The sequence below is a fragment of the Palaemon carinicauda genome, chromosome 4 (assembly GCF_036898095.1).
Source record: "Palaemon carinicauda isolate YSFRI2023 chromosome 4, ASM3689809v2, whole genome shotgun sequence".
In the NCBI taxonomy this organism is placed as follows: Eukaryota; Metazoa; Arthropoda; class Malacostraca; order Decapoda; family Palaemonidae; genus Palaemon; species Palaemon carinicauda.
This window is the reverse complement of record NC_090728.1, coordinates 49,467,477-49,493,044: the sequence shown is the minus strand read 5'-3', so window position 1 is coordinate 49,493,044 and position 25,568 is coordinate 49,467,477. Positions and strand designations below refer to the sequence as shown.

Here is a 25,568-nt window from a genome sequence, read left to right as displayed (position 1 = left end):
TGGAAATTATCGGGGAAAAATCAATGAGCCACTAAAAGGTGCCAACGTTTCTCCGTTAGTGATTAAGTAGCGTAGTTGCCAAACTCTCTCTCTCTCTCTCTCTCTCTCTCTCGTTATTGGAAACAAGCGTATACACGCGCGCGCGCGTACACACACATATATATGTGTGTATATATATATATATATATATATAGAGAGAGAGAGAGAGAGAGAAGAGAGAGAGAGAGAGAGAGAGTAATATTGTTTATAGTGTTTAACAAATATGATGATAAAGTTTACACCTTTATAGTTAATGTATAATGACGTTCACCATAGCGTAGATAGAAACACTTGTGATAACAATAATATAAACATAATTAATATCTTATTTTCCTCAAGGAAGATTGTCCCCATTTTCTCACTTTCCCTTCGTCAATATTTCTTCTTCTTTTTCTTCTTCTTAGGCCGAGCTAACACGCTAGAACTTTACTTTCCACTGGGGTTTATACTGCGCTGTTCATTACGGTATGCCTCTGCTAAGGAGACGAGAGGCAGACAGACTCTCTCTCTCTCTCTCTCTCTCTCTCTCTCTCTCTCGATAACGTCTGGTAGTTTATAGTGGAATAGTTGTTTTATGTCTTTTTCTCTATTCTCTCTGGAGTAACTTATTAATTTTATATTTAAAAACTATTGTTTTTATTCCGATCACAACAATATAGAATGAAATTCTGAAACTCGAATATTAAATTGATAATTAAAAATCTATCTTCAAATTACAATCTTAACTATATATTTAACTCATTTTATGTGCATATAATTTGATTTTTTTTTTTTTTTTTGTGCAGGTAACGAAATCTGCCATTATTTTTTATTCGTTTTTTCAAATAACTAAATGAGGCGTATACGTGATCTATTTTAAAGCTTTGGTGATTCCATGGATGACATTTTTAGAGGCAACATATGTGTTTTATCTTCCCTATCATGTTGGTTAGGTTATTTTTTTTTTTATCAAGGTGAATGAAATCCAATTTTGGGCAGAGGCCCAATCAAGCTTGTTCAGTGCAGAGTAAGAATCCCTAATGAGGAATTTATTATTATTATTATTATTATTATTATTATTGAATTTCTTCTTGTTTTTCTTCTGAAGTTACAGCTGTTTTATTCTTATGGATTTTATTTTATTTGTGATATTTTTGTTATTCATTATGTAAGCTATACTACTACTACTATTTACGCTTAGAAAAAAAAATCTCTAAATTTTTTTATTCATAATCCATAATAGTAAATGTTAAAAAATCCATGGAACATATTTCAAAATATTTTTTCCGAATATTCTATCCATTAAGACGAATGTTAGCTTCCGAAATATAAACCTCGTGTATCTGATTCTTTCTGAGAGAGAGAGAGAGAGAGAGAGAGAGAGAGAGAGAGAGAGAGAGAGAGAGAGAGAGAGAGAGAGAGAGAGAGACCTCAACGTTACTTCAAGTGAAAATACGCTCACAATATGGGCTATCTTTTTAAATTGGACTCAAAATGGCGGCCAAGTTTCCGGTCTAGTTCTTCCTTTAACTGCAAAACCATCGCTGTTGGTTTAATTTTATGGCTTTATTGCGTCTCTCACCTGATTTCGTATCCATACGGGACTTTTCAACCACCTGGTTGGTCAATGGCTTTTTTTTTCCTCATGAAAACCAAGGAAAGCTGTAATTGAGGTCATCTCCTTACATGTAAACTTTGGATTTCTTGTTTTCGAATATTAGTTTTAAAACACTCTTATGTGAGAATCCTTTGTATTATGATCAAGTTATCCTGAAAAAGCTTGATAGTTTAGTGATCGTTTTGAAAATTTTCTTTGTTAGGAAGGTTCAATATTATTATTATTATTATTATTATTATTATTATTATTATTATTATTTTCTAAGCTACAACCTTAGTTGGAAAAGCCTGAATGTCATAAGCTCAGGGACTCCAACAGGAAAAATAGCCCAGTGAAGAAAGGGAACCAGGAAAAATAGAATAAATATTTCCTATATAAACTATGAAAACTTTAACAAAACGAGAGGGAGAGAAATTAGATAGAATAGTGTGATAATCTTTTGTATTTTGATCAAGTTATCCTTAAATAGTTGGATCGTTTTAAAAATTAATTTCTTTGTTAGGAATGTTCAATATACTGATAAAATTTGATAGCATTCTGTTCTTACTGACTTTAAACACACCTTATTTAATTTATCGATTATTATTAGAATTAAGAAAATCACACATTTGCAATTTAATACAGATAACAAAAATATGGACAGTGAGAACACAAAGTCATTTCAACGAATTTGAAACTATGTGGGATGGCTCAGAGAACATGTTATCCCCGTTATTCTACGTACTATGAAAAGATAATGGACCCTTTCTCTTCTGCAAACCGTCATTAAACGATTGGAAAAATTAATTCAAATGTTATTTCCATAGTGTAACGGCATCCTTAAATTTTCTCTTGTAAGTCACGCGTTACACAAACACACACACATCCATACATACACACGCACGCACACATACATACACACACTCACACATACACACACACACACACACATATATATATATATATATATATATATATGATGTATGTTTGTGTGTGTGTTCTCGTATTCATATATGGGGTACGTTCGCCCATAATTTAAAGAAAAAGCTCTCATCGTTCGGTATCTAAATGATGGTAATTTTCCAATTTAGTTTTCTAATATATTCTAACACAGAATTCTATGTAAATTGTTATTTCCAATGATTTGAAGTAAATCTATTCCATAACAACCAGTTTTCGAAGTTGTTTGTAAAATAATGAAAATCTCTCTCTCTCTCTCTCTCTCTCTCTCTCTCTCTCTCTCTCTCTCTCTCTCTCTCTCTCAAAAATACACACTTTGTTGACGTTGCCTCCTGGAAATATATTCAATAAAGTTTTTATCTTCATTGCAATGAAAATTTCCCTCATGATCTAAGTATAACCTTTCCTGCAACATGATAAGTGATTGATTATGCTTCCTGCTAAGCAAGAATTGATATGGTGTGACGTAGACGTCTTTTGTTTGCACCAGATTTAAGTCTCTTTTTTTCCGGGACAAAAGCTTCGATTGAAGGGCAAAGTGGTGGGTGTGTAAAGCAATCAGGTGGGTTTTTCTTTATTGTATTTTGTTATTTCTTTCTTTTGCGAGAACTGTTATTGTACGTTTTTTCTCACGGGAATTTCATAATATTTTGATATTAAAATTGTATTGTCGTAAATAAACCACTTGATTTATGTTTTTTTTTCTATTTCCCTCGTATGCAAGAACTTTTCTTCTACGTTTTTGCACGGGAATTTCATGATATTTCACTATTAAAATCGTATTGTCATAAATAAAACACTTGATTTGTGTGTTGTTTTTTTACTTTAGGTATACATGAAAGGTTCACGAATTAGGTCCATATTATGGTCGGAATGATAAAGAACAAAAGGAAAGAAAATACAAGGGAAAAAAAACTGACAAGATAGTTAGGCCAGATGAAGCTTGGCATGCGCATTATTATTATTATTATTATTGTTGTTGTTGTTGTTGTTGTTGTTACTAGCTAAGCTACAGCCTTAGTTGGAAGGCCAGGATGCTAGCCCAAGGGCTCCAACAGGGAAAAGTAGCCCCGTGAGGTGTGAGGAAAGGAAATTAATAAACTACCAGAAAAGTAATGAGCAGTTGAAATAAAGTTTTAAGAACAGTAACAGTAACAACTTTAAAATAGATCTTTCGTAAATAAACCCTAAAAATAAACATATGTCAGCCCGTTCACCATAAAAACATTCACTGCAAGTTTGAACTTTAGAATTTCCACCGATTCAACTACCTGATTATGAATGTTTACCAAGTGTCCAAAAAACCATCTTTGCATTTTTCGTATATTTTGCTGTAGAAGTTCCCACAGCATATGTTGGCTTAACGTTGATGAAAGCTCTCACACAGCATATGTTGGCTACGGATATACTACCCCTGGAAACTGTTAAGTGTGATAATTATGAAAATGTTTCAGGCTGACGTGTGGTAAGGTCATAATATGACACCATTAAGCTACAATATATTTCGCACATGTTGTTCACGTAAAAGGGTTTAGGTAGGGCTTCCATTTTCTTGCAAATTACCTTTCCTCAGTAGATTATCTTAACAAGATAATGTTGAAATATGAGTGTGAGGGTCCAATTATTTTTTTAATATCTTTGTAATGATAATTATGAGGCTAGTGTTAGAGTCTTGATACTTAATAGTTTGATATTATGTCTCTTATATTTGTAGTAATAGTGGATTATCTTAACAAGATAATGTTGAAATATGAGTGTGAGTGTCCAATTATTTTTTTAATATCTTTGTAATAGTAATTATGAGGCTAGTGTTAGAGTTTTGATACTTAATAGTTTAATACTGTCTCTTATATTTGTAGTAACCATTATAACAAAGGTAGCAAGTATTGACTTAACATAGCAAATACAGGACTATGATAATGATATAAAATTATTTGCAGGCCATAGTAAATAGTATTTCTAAGACTGTATTCAGCACAGGTAAAATAGTACAAGACATAACCATGATAGTAGAGGGCACTAATATGATAAATGCTTTGCCTCCGATACCACAAAATGAACATAAATATGATAGGAAGCATGATGACTTTGAAAATAAATGCCAGCACCATTACAATACATTTTGTGACTGAATTTATAATAGCACACACTATCATTACTATTATTTCACGGATATATAGATCAATCGACACAATAGTTATATATGATAGTAAATTACAGTATATCTATTTAAAGAAGTAGGTGGAAGGGTACAAAGAGGACACCTGTCACCTTACCTATAGCAACGAGAGTAGTTATAAGAAGAATGCTGCTATTCATAATGAAGACATTACTGTTTATGTCATTTTACATAATTACAGCATAATTTTGTAAGAATGTGGAAAATGATGTCCTTAGATGCTAATTATGAATACCTATAATTCTTGGCTTTCTATCTGCAGCCTAATATAATCTCGGAAATTCCTGGAATAATAATATTATTATTATTATTATTATTATTATTATTATTATTCTGTTAAAAATAATGGCTGCCTCAGTTGCATTGATCTTATACACTGTCTTCTCAATGCAACTCAGGCAGCTATTATTTTTATCAAAACTTGCCTGAAAGAGAGTCCTCTACCCAAATATTATTATTATTATTATTATTATTATTATTATTATTATTATTATTATTATTATTGTTATTATTCTCAATGCAACTGAGGCAGCCATTATTTTTAACAAAACTTGCCTGAAAGAGGGTCGTCTACCCAAATATTATTATTATTGTTATTTTTATTATTATTATTATTATTATTATTATTATTATTATTATTATTATTCTCAATGCAACTGAGGCAGCCATTATTTTTAACAAAACTTGCCTGAAAGAGAGTCCTCTACCCAAATATTATTATTATTATTATTATTATTATTATTATTATTATTAACGTTTTTTCTCTGGTCTTTCAGATGACTACACCCGTGTGGTGTTGAGTTCCTACCCGGGTGTTCCTGGCAGTGATTACATCAATGCCAACTACATTCGAGGTGCCAGTGGCTCCAAGGCGTATATCGCCTCTCAGGTAAGAACTAGAGCAAGTGATCTCTCTCTCTCTCTCTCTCTCTCTCTCTCTCTCTCTCTCTCTCTCTCTCTCTCTCTCTCTCTCTCTCTGTTGGGGCGTAGGTATGAATTATGGTAAGTATCCTAAACAACGGGGGGAAATTGCTTCTTTTGTATCCGGGTAAAATTGGTGCCAGGTGTAAGATGATAGAAAATTGGGGTTTGGTCATGGCAGAGGGGCTTTGGGATATGCATTTATTATGAAGCAGTTATGTTTGAGGTTTCGACGTAAAGGAAAAAGCTGTAAATGGCAGATATGGTGTCAAAGCTTTGTGTGGTGAATGGCAGGTATGTTGTCAAAGCTTTGTGCTGTAAGTGTCAAGTATGGCGTCAATGCTTTTTGCTGTAAATGGCAATTATGGTGTCAAAGCTATGTGCTGTAAATGGCAGGTATGGTGTCAATGCTTTATGCTGTAAATGGCAGGTATGGTGTCAATGCTTTGTGCTGTAAATGGCAAGTGTGGTGTCAAAGCTTTGTGCTATAAATGGCAGATTTGGAGTCAAAGATTTGTGCTATAAATAACAGATATGAAGTCAAAGCTTTGTGCTGTAAATGACAGATGTAGAGTCAAAGCTTTTTGCTGTAAATGACAGATATGGAGTCAAAACTTTTTGCTGTAAATTGCAGACATGGTGTCAAAGCTTTATAGAATCCGTGAAGCCACAACGACGTTAAGTGTGTCGGCGATTAAAAGTTTTCATGATGTAAGCAAAGCTGTGGTAGAATATGGGGATGTAGGAGTGACTGGTTTAGTGTTACAAGTTGGGCGTTTTGTGTCATGACTATAACTGCTTGATTTCTTAAGGAATGGAATGTACAGTTGGACATATGAATTCCTGGTACACCTTGCTCTAAGGAAGTGCATCCTATCACAACCTGAAAACGCAGCGAATTCCTGCATTTAGCCCCAACCGCCACCTCTGCCATATCTCCTTGCACAACATCTGTTTGGTTACTTGTCGCGCAGCAAGGGTGTGACAGGGTGTATTTCCTCGGAGCGAGGGGTGCCAGGAAGTCCTGTGTCCAACTGTACATGGAGGTGGGGATAGGGTAGTTGATGTTGACGCAGAGTTGTGGGATAAAAAATCTAGATAAAAAATGTTTTGTGGAACTGTTTTGATCTTAGCAGAGGATACAATTCTGACAAAGGGTGTTACGGAAAAGCTTTAATGTGTAAACTTATTTGAAATTTTTTTGTGAAATAAAACCATGATAATGGATATCTAATTTAGATTAGATTCCTTTGTTATCTTTCGAATATACATAGTAATGTTGAACATATCCTTTTCTAGTATTTTTTTTTTCTTTTTTAAATGAAACCGGATCTCTTTACTTCCCGTCCTTTATTTAGTTAAATGTGGAACGCCATTTCTTATGTTTATTTAACAATTCTTAGATATTCATAAATGGTTGGTTCATACCTCAATGGAATATCTCCTTTACCAATGAAAGTATAAACATATTTCGTAGCCTTTGTTTTGTCAATTGATTTGTTCAACTTATTTGATAGGAATTTAGAGACGCATGTGTGAATGCTATATTTATCTATCCTGTACACCTGTTTTCCTTATTTTGCAATAATATTAATGAAGCTCATTTTGCAAAGAAAGTATTTTAACTGCAGAATATATATTAACATATATTCCACGAAAATAATAAATAATTTGCCTTGTTCATGTTCGTGATATGTGTTTCTTCTTCTTCTTTCCCACCGTTATACCTACATTAAGGGGTCGGTTGCCTGATACGCCCTCTTCCACCAAACCTCATCTCTCGTTCGTGATAGGTGTTTAATGACAAAAAAAGATTACTATGTACACTATAGTATTGACATAATATTTTCCTTTGTAGGGGCCACTGCCACACACGACCCATGACTTCTGGCGGATGGTGGTTGACTGCGATGTCCAGGTCATTATTATGGCCTCGAATGAGACCGAAGGAGGAAAGGTTAGTTCATAAAAGCTATTTCTATCTGGATTATAATGATTGACATTTAACCTTTGATATCAGTTCAATTGAAAGATCACTTATCCTGCTTTAAAAGAGACACAAGTAGTATACTTCTGAACTTTATATTTTGTCTCGAGAAATGTAATTTACTTTTAAACTTGCTATTTTGTCTTGAGAAATATTAGAATGTATAATGTTGAATTTTTTGTGGCCATGCAAATAGTTCTCTCTATGGAGCTCCACTCATCCACAAACATTTAAATATTTCATATCGGTGATGAAACGCCGCAGCTATTTTCATTTTCTCTATTTCCCCTTGCAGCATAAGTGCGAATGTTATTGGGTAAATGCAGACAACGAAGAGAAACAGTTTGGCAATGTCACCGTCTCGTATGTTAAAGCCCGTCAGGTTTGTCCGGATTTCAAGGTGCGCACCCTCAAGATAAAGTATGCATCGGAGTCTGGGAAGAAAGGTATGTTCTTAGGTTTTTGTTTTTGTCAGGTTTCAGTGAGTTTTCTTAGTTTGATTTTATATCAAATAGACATTTTAATGATAATAAACATCAATGGTCGGCGTAATTGATTTATTACATTGGGCTTCCTATCCTCACCCAATGAAGTTAGAATGAGACTGTTTATGTCCATCTATGGCCTTCCACTGTCTTGGGTTAGAGTTCTCTTGCTTGAGGATACACTCGGGCACACTATCTAATTTTTCATCCTCTTGTTTTGTTGAAGTTTTTATAGTTTATTTAGGAAATATGTATTGTAATGTTATTGTTCTTAAAATATTCTATTTTTCCTTGTTTCCTTTCCTCACTGAGCTATTTTCCCTGTTGGAGCCCCCGGGCTTATAGCATCCTGCTTTTCCAACTAGGTTTGTAGCTTAGCAAATAATAATAATAATAATAATAATAATAATAATAATAATAATAATAATCTGTATGTCTGCACCCCTTTTCTGAGTGGGGATACCTTTACGTGTTGAAAAGGTTTATGTATCGCCATGATCAACATAGATGTACTAGTCATGGCACCCATACTAGGTTTGTTTTCTGTGAGCGACCAGACAAAAGTCTCCCACCATCACCAATCCGCAGTGACCAGCGTGGTGAGGAAAATGGCCAAATCCCAGACATGAGTAAGGGCATGTCTGAGGTCTTTGTCCTACAGTGAACTAGAAACAGGTATATTTGTTGTAAATGTCAAGCACGGGTTGGTTTGGTTTCTCCTATTCGTTGCAGTCATTCACTAGGATTGGAACATCTTAAGACATTTGGTTGTGAACTTTATTATATATGTCCATATTTCAGTATAGTTTGATTGATCAAGCTTGAGATTTGGGCAATATTAGTGGTTATATTTTCAAGGGAAAGATAACAGTGTTTCGTAATGGTATAAACATTTTATTTTACATTACTTAAGAACAAAAAGGATAGCCTCTATATCGGTTTTACTTATGAAAATTTTATATGGCAGTATATTGAAGTTAACAGGACGTAGTATCATATTTTCCATTGGTTTTCTGTTCAATGTAACTTCTTTTTTAAATGTAAATATGCTGGAACTAGCCTGTATTAGATTTCTTTAAGATAAGAGTATGGAAACTCAAACCAATCAGTCACCTTGAAATATGATTGGAAATATCAGGTTGTAACTGTAATTCGATATTCAAAACTGTTTTGGGAATGTTTCATATATATATATATATATATATATATATATATATATATATATATATATATATATATATATCATTATTATTAAATGCTAAGCTACCATCCTAGTTGGAAAAGCAGGATACTATAAGCCCAGGGGCCCTGACAGGAAAAATAGCCCAGTGAGGAAAGGAAACAAGGAAAAATTAAATATTTTAAAGAATAGTAACAACATTAAAATAAATATTTCCTATATAAACTATAAATACTTTAACCAAACAAGAAGTGGAGAAAGTATAGAATAGTGTACCCAAGTGTACCCTCAAGCAAGAGAACTCTAACCCAAGACAGTGGAAGACCATGGTACAGAGGCTATGGCACTACCCAAGACTACAGAACAATGGTTTGATTTTGGAGTGTCCTTCTCCTAGAAGGGCTGCTTACCATAGCTTAAGAGTCTCTTCTGTCCTTACCAAGAGGAAAGTATATATATATATATATATATATATATATATATATATATATATATATATATATATATATATATATATATATAATAAAACATTGGCCAGCTAGCACAAAAGATAAGTATTACTGCACAGGTAAATACAAAACTCATTGGTTTTTATCTATTGACTTAATCTTTTCCTGATTAAGCAATCCTGAAACACTAATTATTTTTCCTCAGAAGAACGAACAATTTGCCAATTTCATTACGTACTATGGCCGGACCATGGAGTACCAGACACCGTTCGACCTTTGCTGGACATGGTGCGTATGGTACGCGACTGTCAAGCATCGGAAACACTACCAGTTCTTGTGCACTGCTCAGCGGGCTGTGGCAGGACAGGGACCATTTGTGCCATTGACTATGTTTGGGGTCTTCTGAGAGCTGGGGTATGTATAGTTCCATTTGCTGTTTCTATGTAGGGTACAGTGGTGCATTTTGGTTTTTGATTAGCATATCAAATCTTAGTTCTTCCATAAAAATAGAATTGTGGTTAAACGACACTTTACATCCCTCTTATTAATACTTAACTTTCCAAACTTTTTCCTACCATATTTAGCTAGCTAAGTGTCCTCTTTCTTCTTTCACCCACCTTACCTATCTGCTTAAAACGTTCTTCCTTATGGCAGCTTTTAGACAGTTTATAAAAATTTTACTCATTACTTTGGTGATTCGTGAAATAACAAAATACTATTTGCAGAACTTATATATATTGGATTCTTTATTCAATAATGTCTTCCATACTATGCACACCAATCTTGTAGATCATTTCAGTGTAATGAACCTCAAGTGATTTATATTCTTTAAGATTTATACGTGATATTGTACACTCTATACTATAGGGGATGTAGAAGTTATCAGAATATGTGAAGAATAAAGATAAATCATCTTGCAATAATTTTCAATTAATCTACAGTATCTGTCTTTTGCTGGTTTCTAGATTTCTGGTTGAAAATCACTTTTATCTCATTCCATCAAGTTTAGACTTGTATATATGTATTGTTTGTAATGCACTATTACATGCTCCATCCTGGAAGACTGCTTTGCAGTTTTTTATAATTAGAATTTAATCCTTTTTTCAGCACTTGACAGAAAATCTGAATTTGTTTGGGCTAGTAAAAGACATGAGGCGACAACGAGTGGCAATGGTTCAAACAAGAGAACAGTACATTCTTCTCCACAGAGCAGTCCGAGAATTGTTTAAGGAACGTCTGAAAGTCATTGATGCTCACCCATACGAAAATATCGCAACAGATGGAACTCCGCTTATTCTGCGTGAGAAGGATAGTGATTATGAAGAACTGTACGTGAAGCCAGAGAAGCAAGGTTAGTTTCTTACATTTTTTGGGCTAGTACTGTCTTGTTAGGCTAGAACAGGGAATCAAATTTAAGTGTTCAAGTCTACTAGTAAATTCCTTGGAGGCCTCATAGTGCCTTCCAAAAATAGGGATCTCCTTTTGTCGAAATCCCTTTATTGAAGTGTATCAAATTTTAATATTATGCTTGAAATGTCCGTCATGAATTTGAAAACTACTTGGAAGTTGCGGAAGTAGTGCATACAAAAAAATTTTCATTTGGTGCCATTATTGCAGATGAGAGTGCCAAGTCAACTCCTCCAACGACTGCTCCAAGTGTCGTTTCTACTCCCACTGGATCTCTTACTAGGTGTCCTCAAATGCAAGGAACCAACAGTAAGTCCGTCATAATTAGAAATAAATCTTTAAAAGTATATCAGTATGGGTAAAAGTTATAATACAATTTTAATTCCAAAATCTTTGTTTAGTTGGGAATTTCCTAAATATAAGAGCTTCTTTATTTACTGTACAGTACTGTGTCCACTTCATGCTGAGTATGACCAATAACTTCACTCTTATGGGTGTAATATCTTAGAAAATCTTGCCTTCTAAAGTGGATTGATCTCAAATTGAAATTCATGCTAAAATTCTCTTGCGAATGCGGACTCTGAAACTTGGAGTAATTCACTGTACATGGAGAACTGCAAGTCTGAATTATGACAAAGTTTAGGAGTAATGAAAAGAGGCACTGTAGTTCATATGTATCTTATTGATCCTTTGAAGTAGAATAAAAGTGTATGTTGTCTCATTTTGTTGCAAGTTATTTCAGTGGAACTCAATTATGAACCCTTTTCAATTAATTATATTGAAAATGCCTTGGATATACAGTGCATACCTATCTTATTTGACAGAAAGGCAGTAGAATTGGAAATTTGTAATAATTTTGTTTAAAGTATAGAAATATTCATGATGTTCATGTGATGTCTAATTCAGAAAAGTAGCTTATAACAGCAAATATATCATTACTTTTTTTTATCTAAGTCTTTGAAACTTGTGAAATACTAAAGCTATGCATAAGGGGAAAACTGAGAATCAGTATCATCAGAGTAGTAGTAGTAATTTTAGTAAAGTAGTTTAATTTTATTCTTCTAAATAATTTATCATTAATTTTCGTTCAAAACCACCATCTCACTAAATTTTTCAAAGATGTTCCCTAGTTAATAAATAATTTATTAATGAATATTTGATATGCATGAAATTTAATTGGTATATATGATTTTGATATAAAGATCAAGAAATTAATTCTATAATTTTCATTGCGGATTTGAATACAAATTGAAACTATTCTCGTAACTTAGTATATTTATTTCATTGTATTTCATTTTTCTATTTATTGTTCACATCAAGAACAGCAGTAGTTTGGATTCCTGCCCTTTAGAGTGACTGCAATGATATTACAGTACTGTACAGTATGTTAATATAGTTGAAAATTGATAAGTTATCTGGTAGGTAATAGATACAATAGATTTAGTTGGTCAAGAAACTCGAATGTATATGGCTTAAATATTAATAGTTGTTAAGTTAATGACTTCATTCAAAAATTGAAATCAAAAGAATGGAAAGTAGTGACTGTTTCAGTTGGTTATACTTCATATAAAAATCAAAAGAAATAAAAGTTGTGATAGTGTTTATTGCCTAAGTAAATACTTATTAGTTTAAATCTAATTTTATATCACTAGTAAATCTATTATACATAATTTCCATTCGTTCATTTCTTCATTCTTTCTTGGATAAAAGAATGTAGAATGATTTATAAACAGTTAGCATTGAAGGAAACAAAGGAATGCAAGGTCTAGGATATTAAATTTGATTTATTGCTTTTATTGATTTTTTATGAAATTTTTTAGCTCTCCGGGTTATTTGATATGCTCTCATTCTCTTATTTGTATAATAAATGGCTCACTTGATGCCGTATATCAATTATTGTAAGATACATCATAAATTTGTAGAAATTTATTCTTATGATGAATATACTGTAGCTTATGCTTGAAAAACATTGCATTGCAAGAAACATTGTTTTGATTGATGTTAAAGCATACCTTTTAATTCAGTGTTGTGCTTACTCAAGTATTATGATTCATTTTATGCTCCAGGCTTGTAGATGCTTAAATATGCTTAATGTTTTTTTCCAACAGATAATAGCTTAGCCAGTAGCTCGCCCATGAGTACTTTGGACCGGTCAATCCCCCCACTTCCATTGAAGCTCTCCAAACCACCACCACCTCCAAGCAATTTTTTCCCATCTTCTGGAGGACCCCACTCCTCACCAGTTCCACAACCTTCACCCAGTCATAATCATGCATCTCCAGTCCCACAGCCAACATCAGTGTCCCATCCATCCCCAAGTCAAGCTCTTTACAGTTCTATAGGCTCTTTATCCACATGCCTTCACCATCCCTCATCTGTAAATGCTCATTCTTCTGTACCGCAAGTATTATCGAATCAGGCTTCTCATATTTCTTCAAATAGTAAATTATGCAGTCACCCCTCTTCAAAACTTGAAAAAGAAGCTGAAAATGCAGCTCATAAAAAACAGGTTGCACTGCCAGCAGTCCATTCCCCCGTAGGGGGAATTGCACAGCGACTTATGATACCATCAGCATCAGGAAGTCCTCAGCCCTATCCATCAAATAATGTTACACCTTCTGGCACTCCAAATAGTACTCCAACTCCCATTCATGGTATGGGTGGAAATACATCAACATCATTATTGCCAACTCCACCTGCAAGAAGTAGAACACCATCACCAAGTATGACAAAAAGAAAATCTTATGAAAATCAGATTGATGTACACACAATACCTGACAATTACCAGTTCGCTGATGAGGCAGCTAAGAGTTCTGAGATAGTTCGAAGACCAAGCATAGCAAAGCTCAAGGAATTGTTTGAAAAAGCAGGAGATGCAGAAACACCTGGAGTTAGGTTGTCTAGGAGTGCCAGTAGTGTAACATCAAGAACAAGCCTCAGTGTTCATCAAGATCCTGAATGCAGTTCTCGCGTTAAACGCAAAAGTAGTCTTGGAGCTGAAGAAACTTTACAGTCAAAGAAAGCCTATGAGATCATTGAGAAATCCCGTCAGCTAAATGTATGTCCTCCACCACCATGTGAATCAGCAAAACCAGTGTCTACAGCTCCAGTAACTGTTGTGAGTGCTGCAAAGCCACCTTCTAGTCCAGTTTATACTAGCCCCATTACTCGTAGAAAGGGAAATTATATGTTAGGGGATTTTCAAGAAGATGGCTCAACATCTGCTTTGCTTGCAAGAGTAGATGATCGACCAGCTCTTCCTGTGAAGAAGAGCAAGTCTTTCCGATATGCTAGAGCCATAGACTCTTGTACTAATACCATTGCCTCAACTAGAAGTCCTGAACTTGTTAGAAAAAAGGCAGATATTAACACTTACTTTAGTCTTGATAGAGGCAAAGGTGACAATTCTTCTTTAAGTAAGAGTGAAAGCGGAAATGTGAATTTTATAGGTGATATTCCATCTCCAAGAGAAGGCTTTAAATTGTCTGTGTATCAAAAGCCTAATTCTTCCACTACATCTCAATCTGCCATTGCTGGTAATGCAAAGAATGCATCAGATGTAAAGACTGACCAGCGACCACAGATTCCACCAAAAAAGTTGATTGGAGAACGTTTCAGGAACTCACGAACTCCAGAAAGTTTATACATTACAACACCACAGCCTTATATCCCAGTACCATCATCATATTCAAATGCAGTGCCTCCTCACAACCCACAGTCTATACCTCCTCATACCCCACAGTCTGCACCTCCCATGATATCATCTCTTTGTGACAGTTCATCAATTTGGAATCGCAGCCAAAGTGTTCATAGTGATAAGTCAATTTATGATTGTCCAAAAGATCTTCAAACTACTTCTATCAATGATTATGATAACCTTCCTCCATTATCTGCTGGACTATCAAACTTTAGCAACAGAACTGTTACTACAACATCATGTGCAACAAATCCCATTACACTAGAGGCATCCAAGGATGTAACAGCTAAAGAATATGTAAATGCTAGAGTGGTAAGAAATACAAGTAGTGATTCAAAAGAGGTGACAAAGTATGTGTACCATCCTCTACCTTCCAAAAGAGGCTTACGTGACAACAGAGTCCCTAATGAATATGCTAATTGTACTTTGATGAGCTCTTCAGAACAGTCGGAGAGTCTTGAGGGAGAGGAGCCAACCGACCTCTATATGGACCCTCAACTTCTAAGAAAAAGCTCATTAGGTAAATTTCCTCTCTATGATGATGTACTATCTGAAAACAAGGAAGATGGTTTAATTATTAGATCCCCATCAAAGGAAAATATGGCATCCTCAGTATCTGCAGCTACAACCCCAGGGTCAGCAACTACTCCAGGATCTGGAACTACTCCTGGATCTGGAACTACTCCAGGTTCTGCAGATTATGAAGTTATGGACTTTGGAGAATCAAGTGCAAGCGTAGATGAAGTTTTTGAAACTGTCAATTATGAACTTGTTGGGTCTAAAGACAGAAAGAGTCATAAAAGTGCAGACAGCAAGTTGTGCTTTGAAATTCTTAAAGATATATGCTCTAAAAAGGACTTGGACCCTATTGCTAGACAAGTATATCAGGATTGTCAAGATTATCTTCTCCATGGTAACAACAAGTCTCCTGTACCCTCCCTAATGCCAAAGGCTACTGACAAAGAATCAAAACAAAACCCTAAACCTTCTGAAACATCCAAGCAAATTAACTCTTCTCTTGATACTAGTATGGATGTAGATGAAGTGAAAAATAAGGTTAATGTGACTCCTCAAGGTTTACGAACAAGAGAACGCAGAAATAGTTACAGGCAGGCAGTTAATCCTGTAGCTCACAATGATGAAAAATTAAAAGAGGAAAAGCTCCTTCCACACCCAGAAAAATCTAAATTTATACCCAAATATGAAACAATCTGGTTCGAGAATGGAAAGCATCTAACGAGAAGAAGCAATTCTAGTCCAATTACCGAGCAGAGTTTACATCATCAAATTACCAAATCTCCGAGCTTTGCCGCTGATGGAAATGAAACCTATTCCAGAGGTAATTCAACATTTCATACTCAGTTACATCCAGCACATCTTGAGGATCACACCCTTAATTTGAACAGTAAAAGTAATAGTAAAGATGCTCTTTTCAAAGAAAAATTAGAAGAGCTTAACACACTTGTGAACAGTCTTGAACGTCAAAAGCCAGGAAGACTAAGTGCAGCTCCTGTTATAACTGAAGAGGACTCTCAGTCTAGAGGATCAGGAAGCAACAATAGTACCTTACAGTCAAGATCTACAACTTCATCAAAGTCAAGCGACCTACAAGAACCTATATATGCTAATGCTGGACCCTTAATGCCATTGTCAAGATCATTATCAAATAGTAAAGGACAACAACTTCCTCTAAGAGGTATGAGAAATTCTGAATATACAGAGGAAGAGACCAGATCTCCACCTTCTTACCGTTATAGCCGTACTGACGCAAAGATAGATAATGTTGATTGTAAGCCTGGTAGACATTCTCCAATTGTTAATGGGAGCTCCCTTTATGGTACAATAGCGACATCTACATTTCGTTCTAAACAACACGGAAGTAATCCTTCTTCTCCAGCTTTTCATAATCAGCTTGACCAGAATACAGCTAAGCCTCCTTCACCTTTTCATAATGTTGCTACTACTGCAACCCTTCCTGCCAGAGCCTCTATTGCCACAGCTTCTCCTTATCATAGTATACCACCTCCAAAGGGCTTCGGAAGTGGAACCTCTCCAAATAATTCTCCAAATCCTCTTCAAGCTCTCCAGCAGAACCGTGAGAGTCGAGAAACAATGGGATCATCTCCATACTATAATATGGCGTCATTTAGCAGTGGTACATCAAATCATAAACCGCACAATGCCCCAGGACAAGAAACTACTCATGGAGGCCGATCATTAGTAAGCCCATATACAAACTTACCAGCTAATTCAGCTGTGTTCCGGTCTAATTCTTCACATCATCAGCTCCCAAAAGCACACATAGTTGGTGATATTGCAATTGTAGGTAAGTTTTCTCTATCTTTGTTGTATCATATTTTAAAGCCATTGGCTAGGCTGGGCTTCACAATGTACAGTAGTTGCTTCTTATCAAAATAGATCTTATTTTATTTTCAGTGTTTAAAGTCATTGGATGTATTTAGTTGGTAAAACTTGAATAAAATCATTCATGAAGCTTAATTTGATTAGGGCAATAGTATACTAAAGAATGTGTGACATTAAAGCTAACCATTACTTCATAGTATTTCAAGTACTTTTATGCTGTGTTTTTTATTTCATGCTTTAAATGTTTTTATTCCATCAACTGAGCTACATATGGAAAAAACACCAGAGTATTAAATCAAATTAGTCATGCATATTATTCTTTTAGTTATGTGTCCATATCTGAAAAACAACACCCTTAAAATTATAGCTTTCTGTTATAAGTTGGATATGTACTTTTTAGCTGTTATCAGAAATTATTTTCCAAATATTTTCTGGTAATCATTACACAATATAAGAACCAGATTACCTAATGAGGCTTTAATTTTTATTTTATATACATGGAACAGACAGACTTTAAGTGAATTTGTAGCACGAATAGAAAAATCTTATTCACCAACACATGGGTTACAGTACCAACTACAACTGCATTAGTACCTGAACCATAAATAAATCTTAAGAATTGGTAATGTGTATCTCTAATATTATGTTTAAATGCATGCTATGGTAAAAAAGATATCTAACTATGTACAGGGGAGGAATCAGTTCGCTTGAGACGACCAGGTGTTACTCCATCTTCACGATCAGAAGTTGGAAGGGGTTATAGTAGCGGTTCTGAGGGTGCTCCTGTAGCTCCTCCAAGAATAAAGAGGAACTCTTCAGCTGGTTTACCTAGGCACAGTGCCATTGAGCCCCCTCCTTCACACTTACATAATGATTGGAGGTGTAAGTATTTCATTTAATTTCAACCACAGGAAGCCCCTTAGTGTCCTTAAGCAATCTAATCTTCAAAATTTGAAGGAGGGGGTTTATATTATCCATAACTAAAATTCCACAATACTCATGAAATACCTTTATTTGCCCTCCTATAAATCAGGGAACATAGATATTCAGCCTCAGGGATAATATGAAAATCTGACATAACAGAATGCAAACCTAAGGCTCTGCATTTGAGTTATTTAATTATTTACAATATTCTCATTAATGTCTTGAAGAGTGATTGGAGCCTATCTCTTTCCTTAATACAGTACGTACCTAACATAAAATGTAGAGCAATCAAATGACTTGTGATAAATATTGACAATTGTGGACAGATAGACTAGTTTTTCAGATATACTGTTGATAGTTTGTAAACTCACCAATCTTACAGAAAATTATATACCTGAATTTTTTGTTCAAAACGTTAGCTTTGCTAGCATTGCTTGTAGTACCAGAGGTCGTTTTCAGCTTTTGTATTATTCTGGGGTACAGTCTGTGAAGATTTTAATCAGACAAAAATTTTTAAATCGTACCAGCTTCTTAACAAAATGTGAAATTATAAAATGTCTTTTGCACTGTATTGATGAATTGGTAGATTTTAAAGACAGTGTAGCACCGTAGTTAAGGGGTAGAAACGTCAAAGAGTTTTATAGCTATTAAATTAGTTTGAATATGAATAAACTTGAAGAGATTGAATGGTAATGTAGTTGTAGTTTGGTGATAGTGTAAATAGAAATGCATAAATTTAAGGGAAAGTTTTGGAGAGTATGACTTTTGGTTTGGGGAAACCAGTGAACTCTTTTATGAAAGAACTTTGTTACATAATAGAATTGTGCAATATACCTCAAAGAGGAATGCTGTTGAATTACATTAATTATAATCATATCTTTAAAGTTCTAAAAAGGAATTAAGTAGTAAGTGGCCCATAAATATGTGGATAATTTTATGTGTACAATACAGAAATATGTTTAAAAGGTTCCTTCAAAATTCTATTTTATTGTTTGCATGTTCTAATTTGATAACATTTTTATGCATGGCAGTTTAATTTTGCTGCATGTTTACTTTATCATTGTAATATATAGTACAATATCTAATACTTTCACTTTAATTTTGGTATACTGTACTATTCAGATAAATTAGGAATAGCATACAAATTGTATCTACTAATGCAGATTTAAAAGGACAAATATTTTATTTCACATTTTTTTGTAAAATTTTTTTTATTTACATGAATCTCTCCTGATGTTCATATATTGTAGATTCTCCATCTCTGGAAGCTCGGTTTATCGACCTTTACCCGTGGAATGTAAAAAATTTAAATTTTCTATCCTTTTGATAGATGTATGCCTTTAGTAAAGTAATGAGACACACATGCAGTTATGGCAAGAAGTGAAGTTGTGATGTGCCAGAGGGTCTTTGTTTTTGTCTTTATGTCGCATCTGTTTGACATTCTCTTGATTGTTAAAAAATTGTTTTAGTATGTTTTAAGATGTCTTCCTCTGGATTTGTTAGCAATTACTATGAAGATTAATCAAGGGAATTGTTTCTGGGCTATCATGATTTGTGTCTCTTGTTGGGGACGGTGCTGTAATTTAAATAACTGTTGTGGGGCGTTCTAAGACCTCAATGTTCCTCTCTGGGAAAAGCATGTTTCAATGGTTGTCGACCATAGCATAAAAGGAAACTTGCATTTTGTCTAGGGGGAAATTCAGAGAAAACTAGGTCAGTTGACTATATCAGGGATGATGATGATGACAATCTATGGTAGCATTTAACCAGCAAGTTTTGATAGTGGTGAGCTTCAAAAGCTAACTTCTGTTCTGAAATCTCAGAAGGCCAGTGAGGCTTCATTTTAAGATGGTAATTCTGATCATACCTGCCCTGTTACTAACCATAACCTGACTTCAGAAGTCTTGTCTAGTGATATTGCCGTTCCGCTCAGTAAGGGTTCTAATGGTTCATTGCGCCTTACAGATTCAAGATTCTCATGTAGAACCTAGAATCCTTTATTTACTTTAGATACTTCTGCTGCTAAACCACTGCATTCTCGCAATCCTAGTTGCTCTTTTGAATAGCTAGATTTTGACGTACAGTATAAGACCAAGTTGGTAGTATGGATCTTTATAATACTTCACTTGCTAAAGTAAGTGCTCTCAAGCTATCTCGTATTTGATATGTAATGTAGATGGTGTGTAATTTTGTATGATTCCCTTAGAACTTAATGTTGTTGAGGAAGTTTTAGCAAAAGTTGATCTCTTGCTTCGTGTTTTGGATGTTAGTGTGCACCGTTGACTTGCAGGCTCGGCCACTAGCTCATCACAGGTTAAATCTACCATGGTAAATGTAGGTGCTAGTGGTTACAGTATACAACTGAAGCAATTCCCTTAGTAAATAAATGTGCAGCAGTTACCATACCCAGATGTAAACAAGGGAATGGAGTCAGTAAATGTCATGCAGAGAAGGAAAATTATGATTCTATGTACAGTATACAGGACACAAAATGTAAAGGGAAAACTGCAAGATAGCATGGGGAAGGATGTAAAGTTTAATATAAAGGGAAAATACAAGGAGAAATGGGGGTAGGAATTATTCACTATACAGGTTTGCAGGAGAATGTCAGATGTCCAACGCATAAGTCGCTGAATCATGGGCCTAGAGTTTGTGAAAGATAAGAGTATGGCATATCACCTCTGTATACACCCATCAACAAGGATGTTACATAGAGGAGGGGGAGGCGGAATTCAGAGGGAAGGTAGAAGAATATAGAGAAGAGTTCCTTCCAAGAAGTGAACTGTCAGTGTTATCTGGGGACATGAATGCCCACGTAAAAGAGATATGATGGCTTTGAAGAAATACATGATGGAAGAGGTTCAGAAAGAAGAAATAAACAGTTTGAGAAAAGAAGGCATTTGGTACTTTATAAAAGTGGACAAAATGAGACAAATTGACTGTGTTGGTTAGGAAGGAAGACGAGAAAATCATTATGGAGTAAGCTTATTCCAAATGAATTCCTTGTAGTTCAAAATGAATCCTTTGCAGTTCAACATAAACTGGTAGTGGTAGATTGTAGACTGAAAGCAATAATGAAAAGCAAAGCCTCAACCAGGAATAGAAGGATCAAAACTTGAAAGCTGAAAGGGGAGAAGTGAGAGTTCAGAAGTAAAGTAGAAAGAGCCAGAAAATAAAGATGTAAATGGAATGTTGGAATTGCCTTTAGAAATATGGAATGTTATGAGTGGTTTAGGTACCAGCAGAAGGAGAGGTATGTGGGGAGACAAGTGGTAAGCAGCATCAGGAAAAGAAACATGGTGGTGGAATCAAAAGGTTCAAACAGGTGTAAAGGAAAAGAGTGATATATAGCCAGAAGAGGAGATGGGAAGAAGATAACTACCAAGCAAGAGAGGAATGTAGATGGACAAAGATGGAAACGGAGATTGGTAAGGATTGCAAAGTATGAAGCCAGGATAGAGTAGTATGAGATGATGGAAACACAGTAGGAAGAAAAGATAATCTAGAATTGCAGAAGCGAGAAGGAAAGACAGGCAGAATGTAGGAGAGGTAGGAATTATTTAAGTGGAAAATTTAAATACTGTATCTTAACTGAAGAAGCGAAAGTCAAGAGGAGATGGAAACGACTGTTTTTTACAACTATTATATTATTGAGGAGAAGTGTAAAGAACTGGAACATGTTCCTCCAGTAGAACCAATAATTTTTCTCTCTTCAGAGATGCTTCACATGAAAGATGTGGAGCAACTCTTGATCATTTACATATCAGGGAAATGGGCTTCATAGAAGTCAACTCTACATATCAATTGCTGAGTTCTAGTAATATTCAAACTCTTCAGGACCAGGTACCACTGGTGGCAGGGAAGACTGTAGCAGTGTTTTTAGACAGTACAACATCTGGAACTAAGGAAGTAAAATTGTTGTCACCTTCTATGAGCAGTGGTGCTGTTACCTTGACAATTTTGAGAGGAATAAGCCTTCTTCCTCAATTTATTCCGGGAAAATCGAATGTCTTAGCAGATCAGCTAAGCAGAAAGTCAGGTTCTTCAAAATGAATGGCAAGTACATCCATGAGTATGTCTCATCATCAAGTACGGGGTGTTCGATGTCGAACGGCCGTGGCCCTCTGCACAAAACTTCTCCATTCATTCCGGTCTTGAGCCTTCCTTTCCAACTCCACCATCGTTAGCCCGCACATCTCCATGATATTGTCACTCAATCTAGTTTTAGGCCTTCCTCTCGTTCTTGTACCATAGACTGATCCAATTAGTAGCGTTCTTTCCAGAGTATTGTGTTTCCGAACCTGGTGTCCAATAAAAGTTAGTTTTCTTTCATCCAAAATGTCAAGTAATCTTTTTTCGATATTGATCTTTTGTAGAACTTCCACGTTAGTCTTTTTCTCAATCCAGCTTATCCTAAGGACTCTTCTGTAACACCATAGTTCAAAACTTTCTAATCTTTTCCGATCTGTAGCTTTTAAAACCCAACATTCTGAGCCGTATGATGCGATTGGGAAAACAAGTGATTTGAGAAGCCACTTCTTTGTGTTTAGAGTGATATGTCTGTCTTTCCACACATTGGTTAGTACGATGGTTGCATTCTTTGCAATACCAATTCTTCTTTTGATCTCTTGGGAGTCGTCTCCATTATTGGTGAAAGTTGCTCCAAGGTAAGTAAATTCAGTAACATTATCTAGGGCAACTCCGTCTAGTAGGATTTCTTGATCAGACGGGGCTTTTTGACACTTCATGACCTTTGTTTTCTTAGCATTTAGGTACAGTCCCACTTTTTCACTCTCGGCTTTTACTTTTGATACTAATGTTTGGAGGTCCTCCATACTTCCAGCGATTAAAACCACATCGTCGGCATATCTGAGATTAGTGATCTTTTGTCCTCCAACAGTTATGCCTCCTTCGTAGTCTTCAAGCGCATTTCTCATTATGGTTTCCGAGTAGATGTTAAAGAGGTGGGGAGAAACAATGCATCCTTGTCTGACACCTTGTCCGATGTTAAACCAATCCGTTAGGCCATAAGATGTTCGCACTGCTGCTTTCTGTTGATTGTACAGTGCTTTCAGAAGTGAGATGACATGAGGTGGAAAACCCATAGAGTACATGTCGTTCCATAAGATGTCATGTGCAACTGTATCAAAGGCTTTAGTGTAGTCAATAAAACAAAGAAATACGTCGATTCCTCGTTCTCTGTTTTTTTCAAATGGCAGGGGCCCCGAAGGTAGATGCCCCTCTACAAGGCTGGTCAAATCTGGAACTTGCTCATTTCCACTATTTGCCATAATTCGACATGTGATAAAAAAGTTCAGGATCTCTGTAAACAGCAGGATGACTAATAGGCTTATTCTGGACACAAATGGAATGGTTCACAGATCTGATGTCCCTGCCTGTTGTCAGTGTCTGAGAAGGTAGCAGTACAAAACCAGTCTGCTTAGACAATGTCAATATCAGAGATGACTCTTCTAAAGCCATTCATGGCACATCTAATCGTACTCACAAACAAAAGGATTTTGCAACCCTCTAGATTGTTTATTATAGGTTCTTAAAGACAATCTTTACCAAATACACGTATTATGGAATGATTATTTTTATTGGTGCAAATCTAGGAATGTATCAAAGAATAGAACTAGCCTGGATAATATTGATAAATTTTCTCTTCCTTTTTTATGGAAAGAAACACAATTTCAGTCATTAAGGGGTATACCAGTAGATACATGCTTAATTCTGTGCTCAAGCATCTGGAATATCATCTATCAGTTTCAGGTATTAAACTGTAGATGTATTTAGGATTTTTAGTATTGAAAGGCCTCTATGAGTTTTGAACCTTTAGAAAACCTTTTGCCTAAAGATCTCAGTTAAAACACTTCACAGTGGCATTGGCTTCAGCCAAATGCATGAGTGAATTACAAGTACTATGTTTTAAGGTATGCTTTCGGGAGTATATGATGTGTTTGTCTTTTATGCCTTCCTTCAGAGCAAAATATTTTACACATCCCCTCTTTGGAAATGGATGAAAGAAGTTAATCACAAAATAGATTTTTTTGTATACTTAGAGCTGATTATATTATTTGGACTTAACTATGGACATCAAAGGTAGTGTCCCTAATTTGCTTTGTGGTACTAGAGTTCCAAATCATCCTCTGTCCAGAAATGCAATATCATTTCTAGATTGGTCATAGAAGCTCTCAAAGAATTGGATCACAATCTAATAAAAGCCTTGAAGGTTCATTATATAAGAAGTGCAGCTACACCTCTTAATTTATACAGAAATCTTTCTTTGGAAAGGGTTTTAGCAGCAGTTCAGTGATTTACCAAGTTAGCTTTTTCTAAACACTATCTTAAAGAATCCTGGTTTGCTTATCAAGGTTGCTGGTTTAGATCTGGGCCCTATATTAGCTGACAAATACACCTAGTCATGTGGTTTTGCTGCATTGTCAATTTTTTATTTGTCTTGCCTTTATTAATATACTGTATTGAACCTTTTTGAGTTCAGTTAATTTATAATTTTCTTATTTTCAAAAAATTCTAGTTTTAGTAACTTGGTTTAGGGGTTGTATACAGTAGTTAGGTAATTAGTTATGATATAATTTAAAGAAACCATATGGAGTTCTCTATTGCTGAGTATTTTGAGATAGTTTGCTACCAATAATCCATACCAGAATTTTAATCATTGTGTGCTATTTTAATTCTATAAATGACTTATCTCTTCTTTCACTGGTGTCCCATCTTCATCAGAGTGTGGGAGTCGGCAATATAAACATCAAGGGAAGTTAGTGGAAATAAACAGAAATTTGATAATAAACTTTTTTACTGTATTTCTATATGCAGATATGGTTCATATACATGTCCAACTTCCTCCCCACTGACATGTGGTGTCAAGAGGATAGGAAATTATTTTGACTTTGAGACTGAAAAGACATAGCATCTGGTGTCACAGGCTTGCTTTTTGCCATCAATCATTAGTGTCTCCTAATTTACGATGTGTCTATTGAAATAAAAAGGAAAAGTTTTCCTAAATTTTAGGGGTAAATGTTGATAAACCAATCTTTCAGAGAAGAAGCAATATGAACATCAAGTGAGTATGCAAATAATAATTTTCAATATTAATCTTACCCGATAATCATGTAGCTGTCAACTCTGTTGCCGACAGAAATCTACGGTTGGGATACGCCAGCGATCGCTATACAGGTGGGGGTGAACACCACAGCGCCATCTGTGGTCAGGTACTCCAGTACTTCTTGTCAACACCACCTCAATTTTTCCTCTGTCGTGCCTCCGGCTAGACCTACATGGATACGCTGTTGATTCTGGAGTTTTTGCTCACGATTTGGTGATGTATTTGCTCTAGAGTTTAGCCTTCGCTATTCAGGAAGCTATATCATTAGCTTAGC

At 35.2% G+C, this 25,568-nt stretch overlaps 1 protein-coding gene across 5 annotated transcripts in view; it reads left to right on the top strand.

Moving 5' to 3' along the window:
- The first annotated feature begins 5,536 nt into the window (after nt 1-5,536).
- LOC137639934 (uncharacterized) overlaps nt 5,537-25,568 on the top strand; it is a 40,295-nt gene continuing 20,263 nt past the window's right edge. For 3 of the 5 annotated variants that reach the window (XR_011044287.1, XR_011044288.1, XM_068372229.1), the window contains exons 1-8: nt 5,537-5,643; nt 7,534-7,632; nt 7,958-8,108; nt 9,982-10,190; nt 10,884-11,127; nt 11,394-11,492; nt 13,292-17,206; nt 17,935-18,126. Coding sequence is in view for 3 of the 5 variants with exons in the window: in XM_068372229.1 (XP_068228330.1) it covers nt 7,570-7,632; nt 7,958-8,108; nt 9,982-10,190; nt 10,884-11,127; nt 11,394-11,492; nt 13,292-17,206; nt 17,935-18,126 (4,873 nt within the window). In the remaining 2 variants the exon portion in view is untranslated. The remainder of the gene's footprint in view (nt 5,644-7,533; nt 7,633-7,957; nt 8,109-9,981; nt 10,191-10,883; nt 11,128-11,393; nt 11,493-13,291; nt 17,207-17,934; nt 18,127-25,568) is intronic. The other 2 variants (XM_068372230.1, XM_068372231.1) reach the window with 2 other exon arrangements.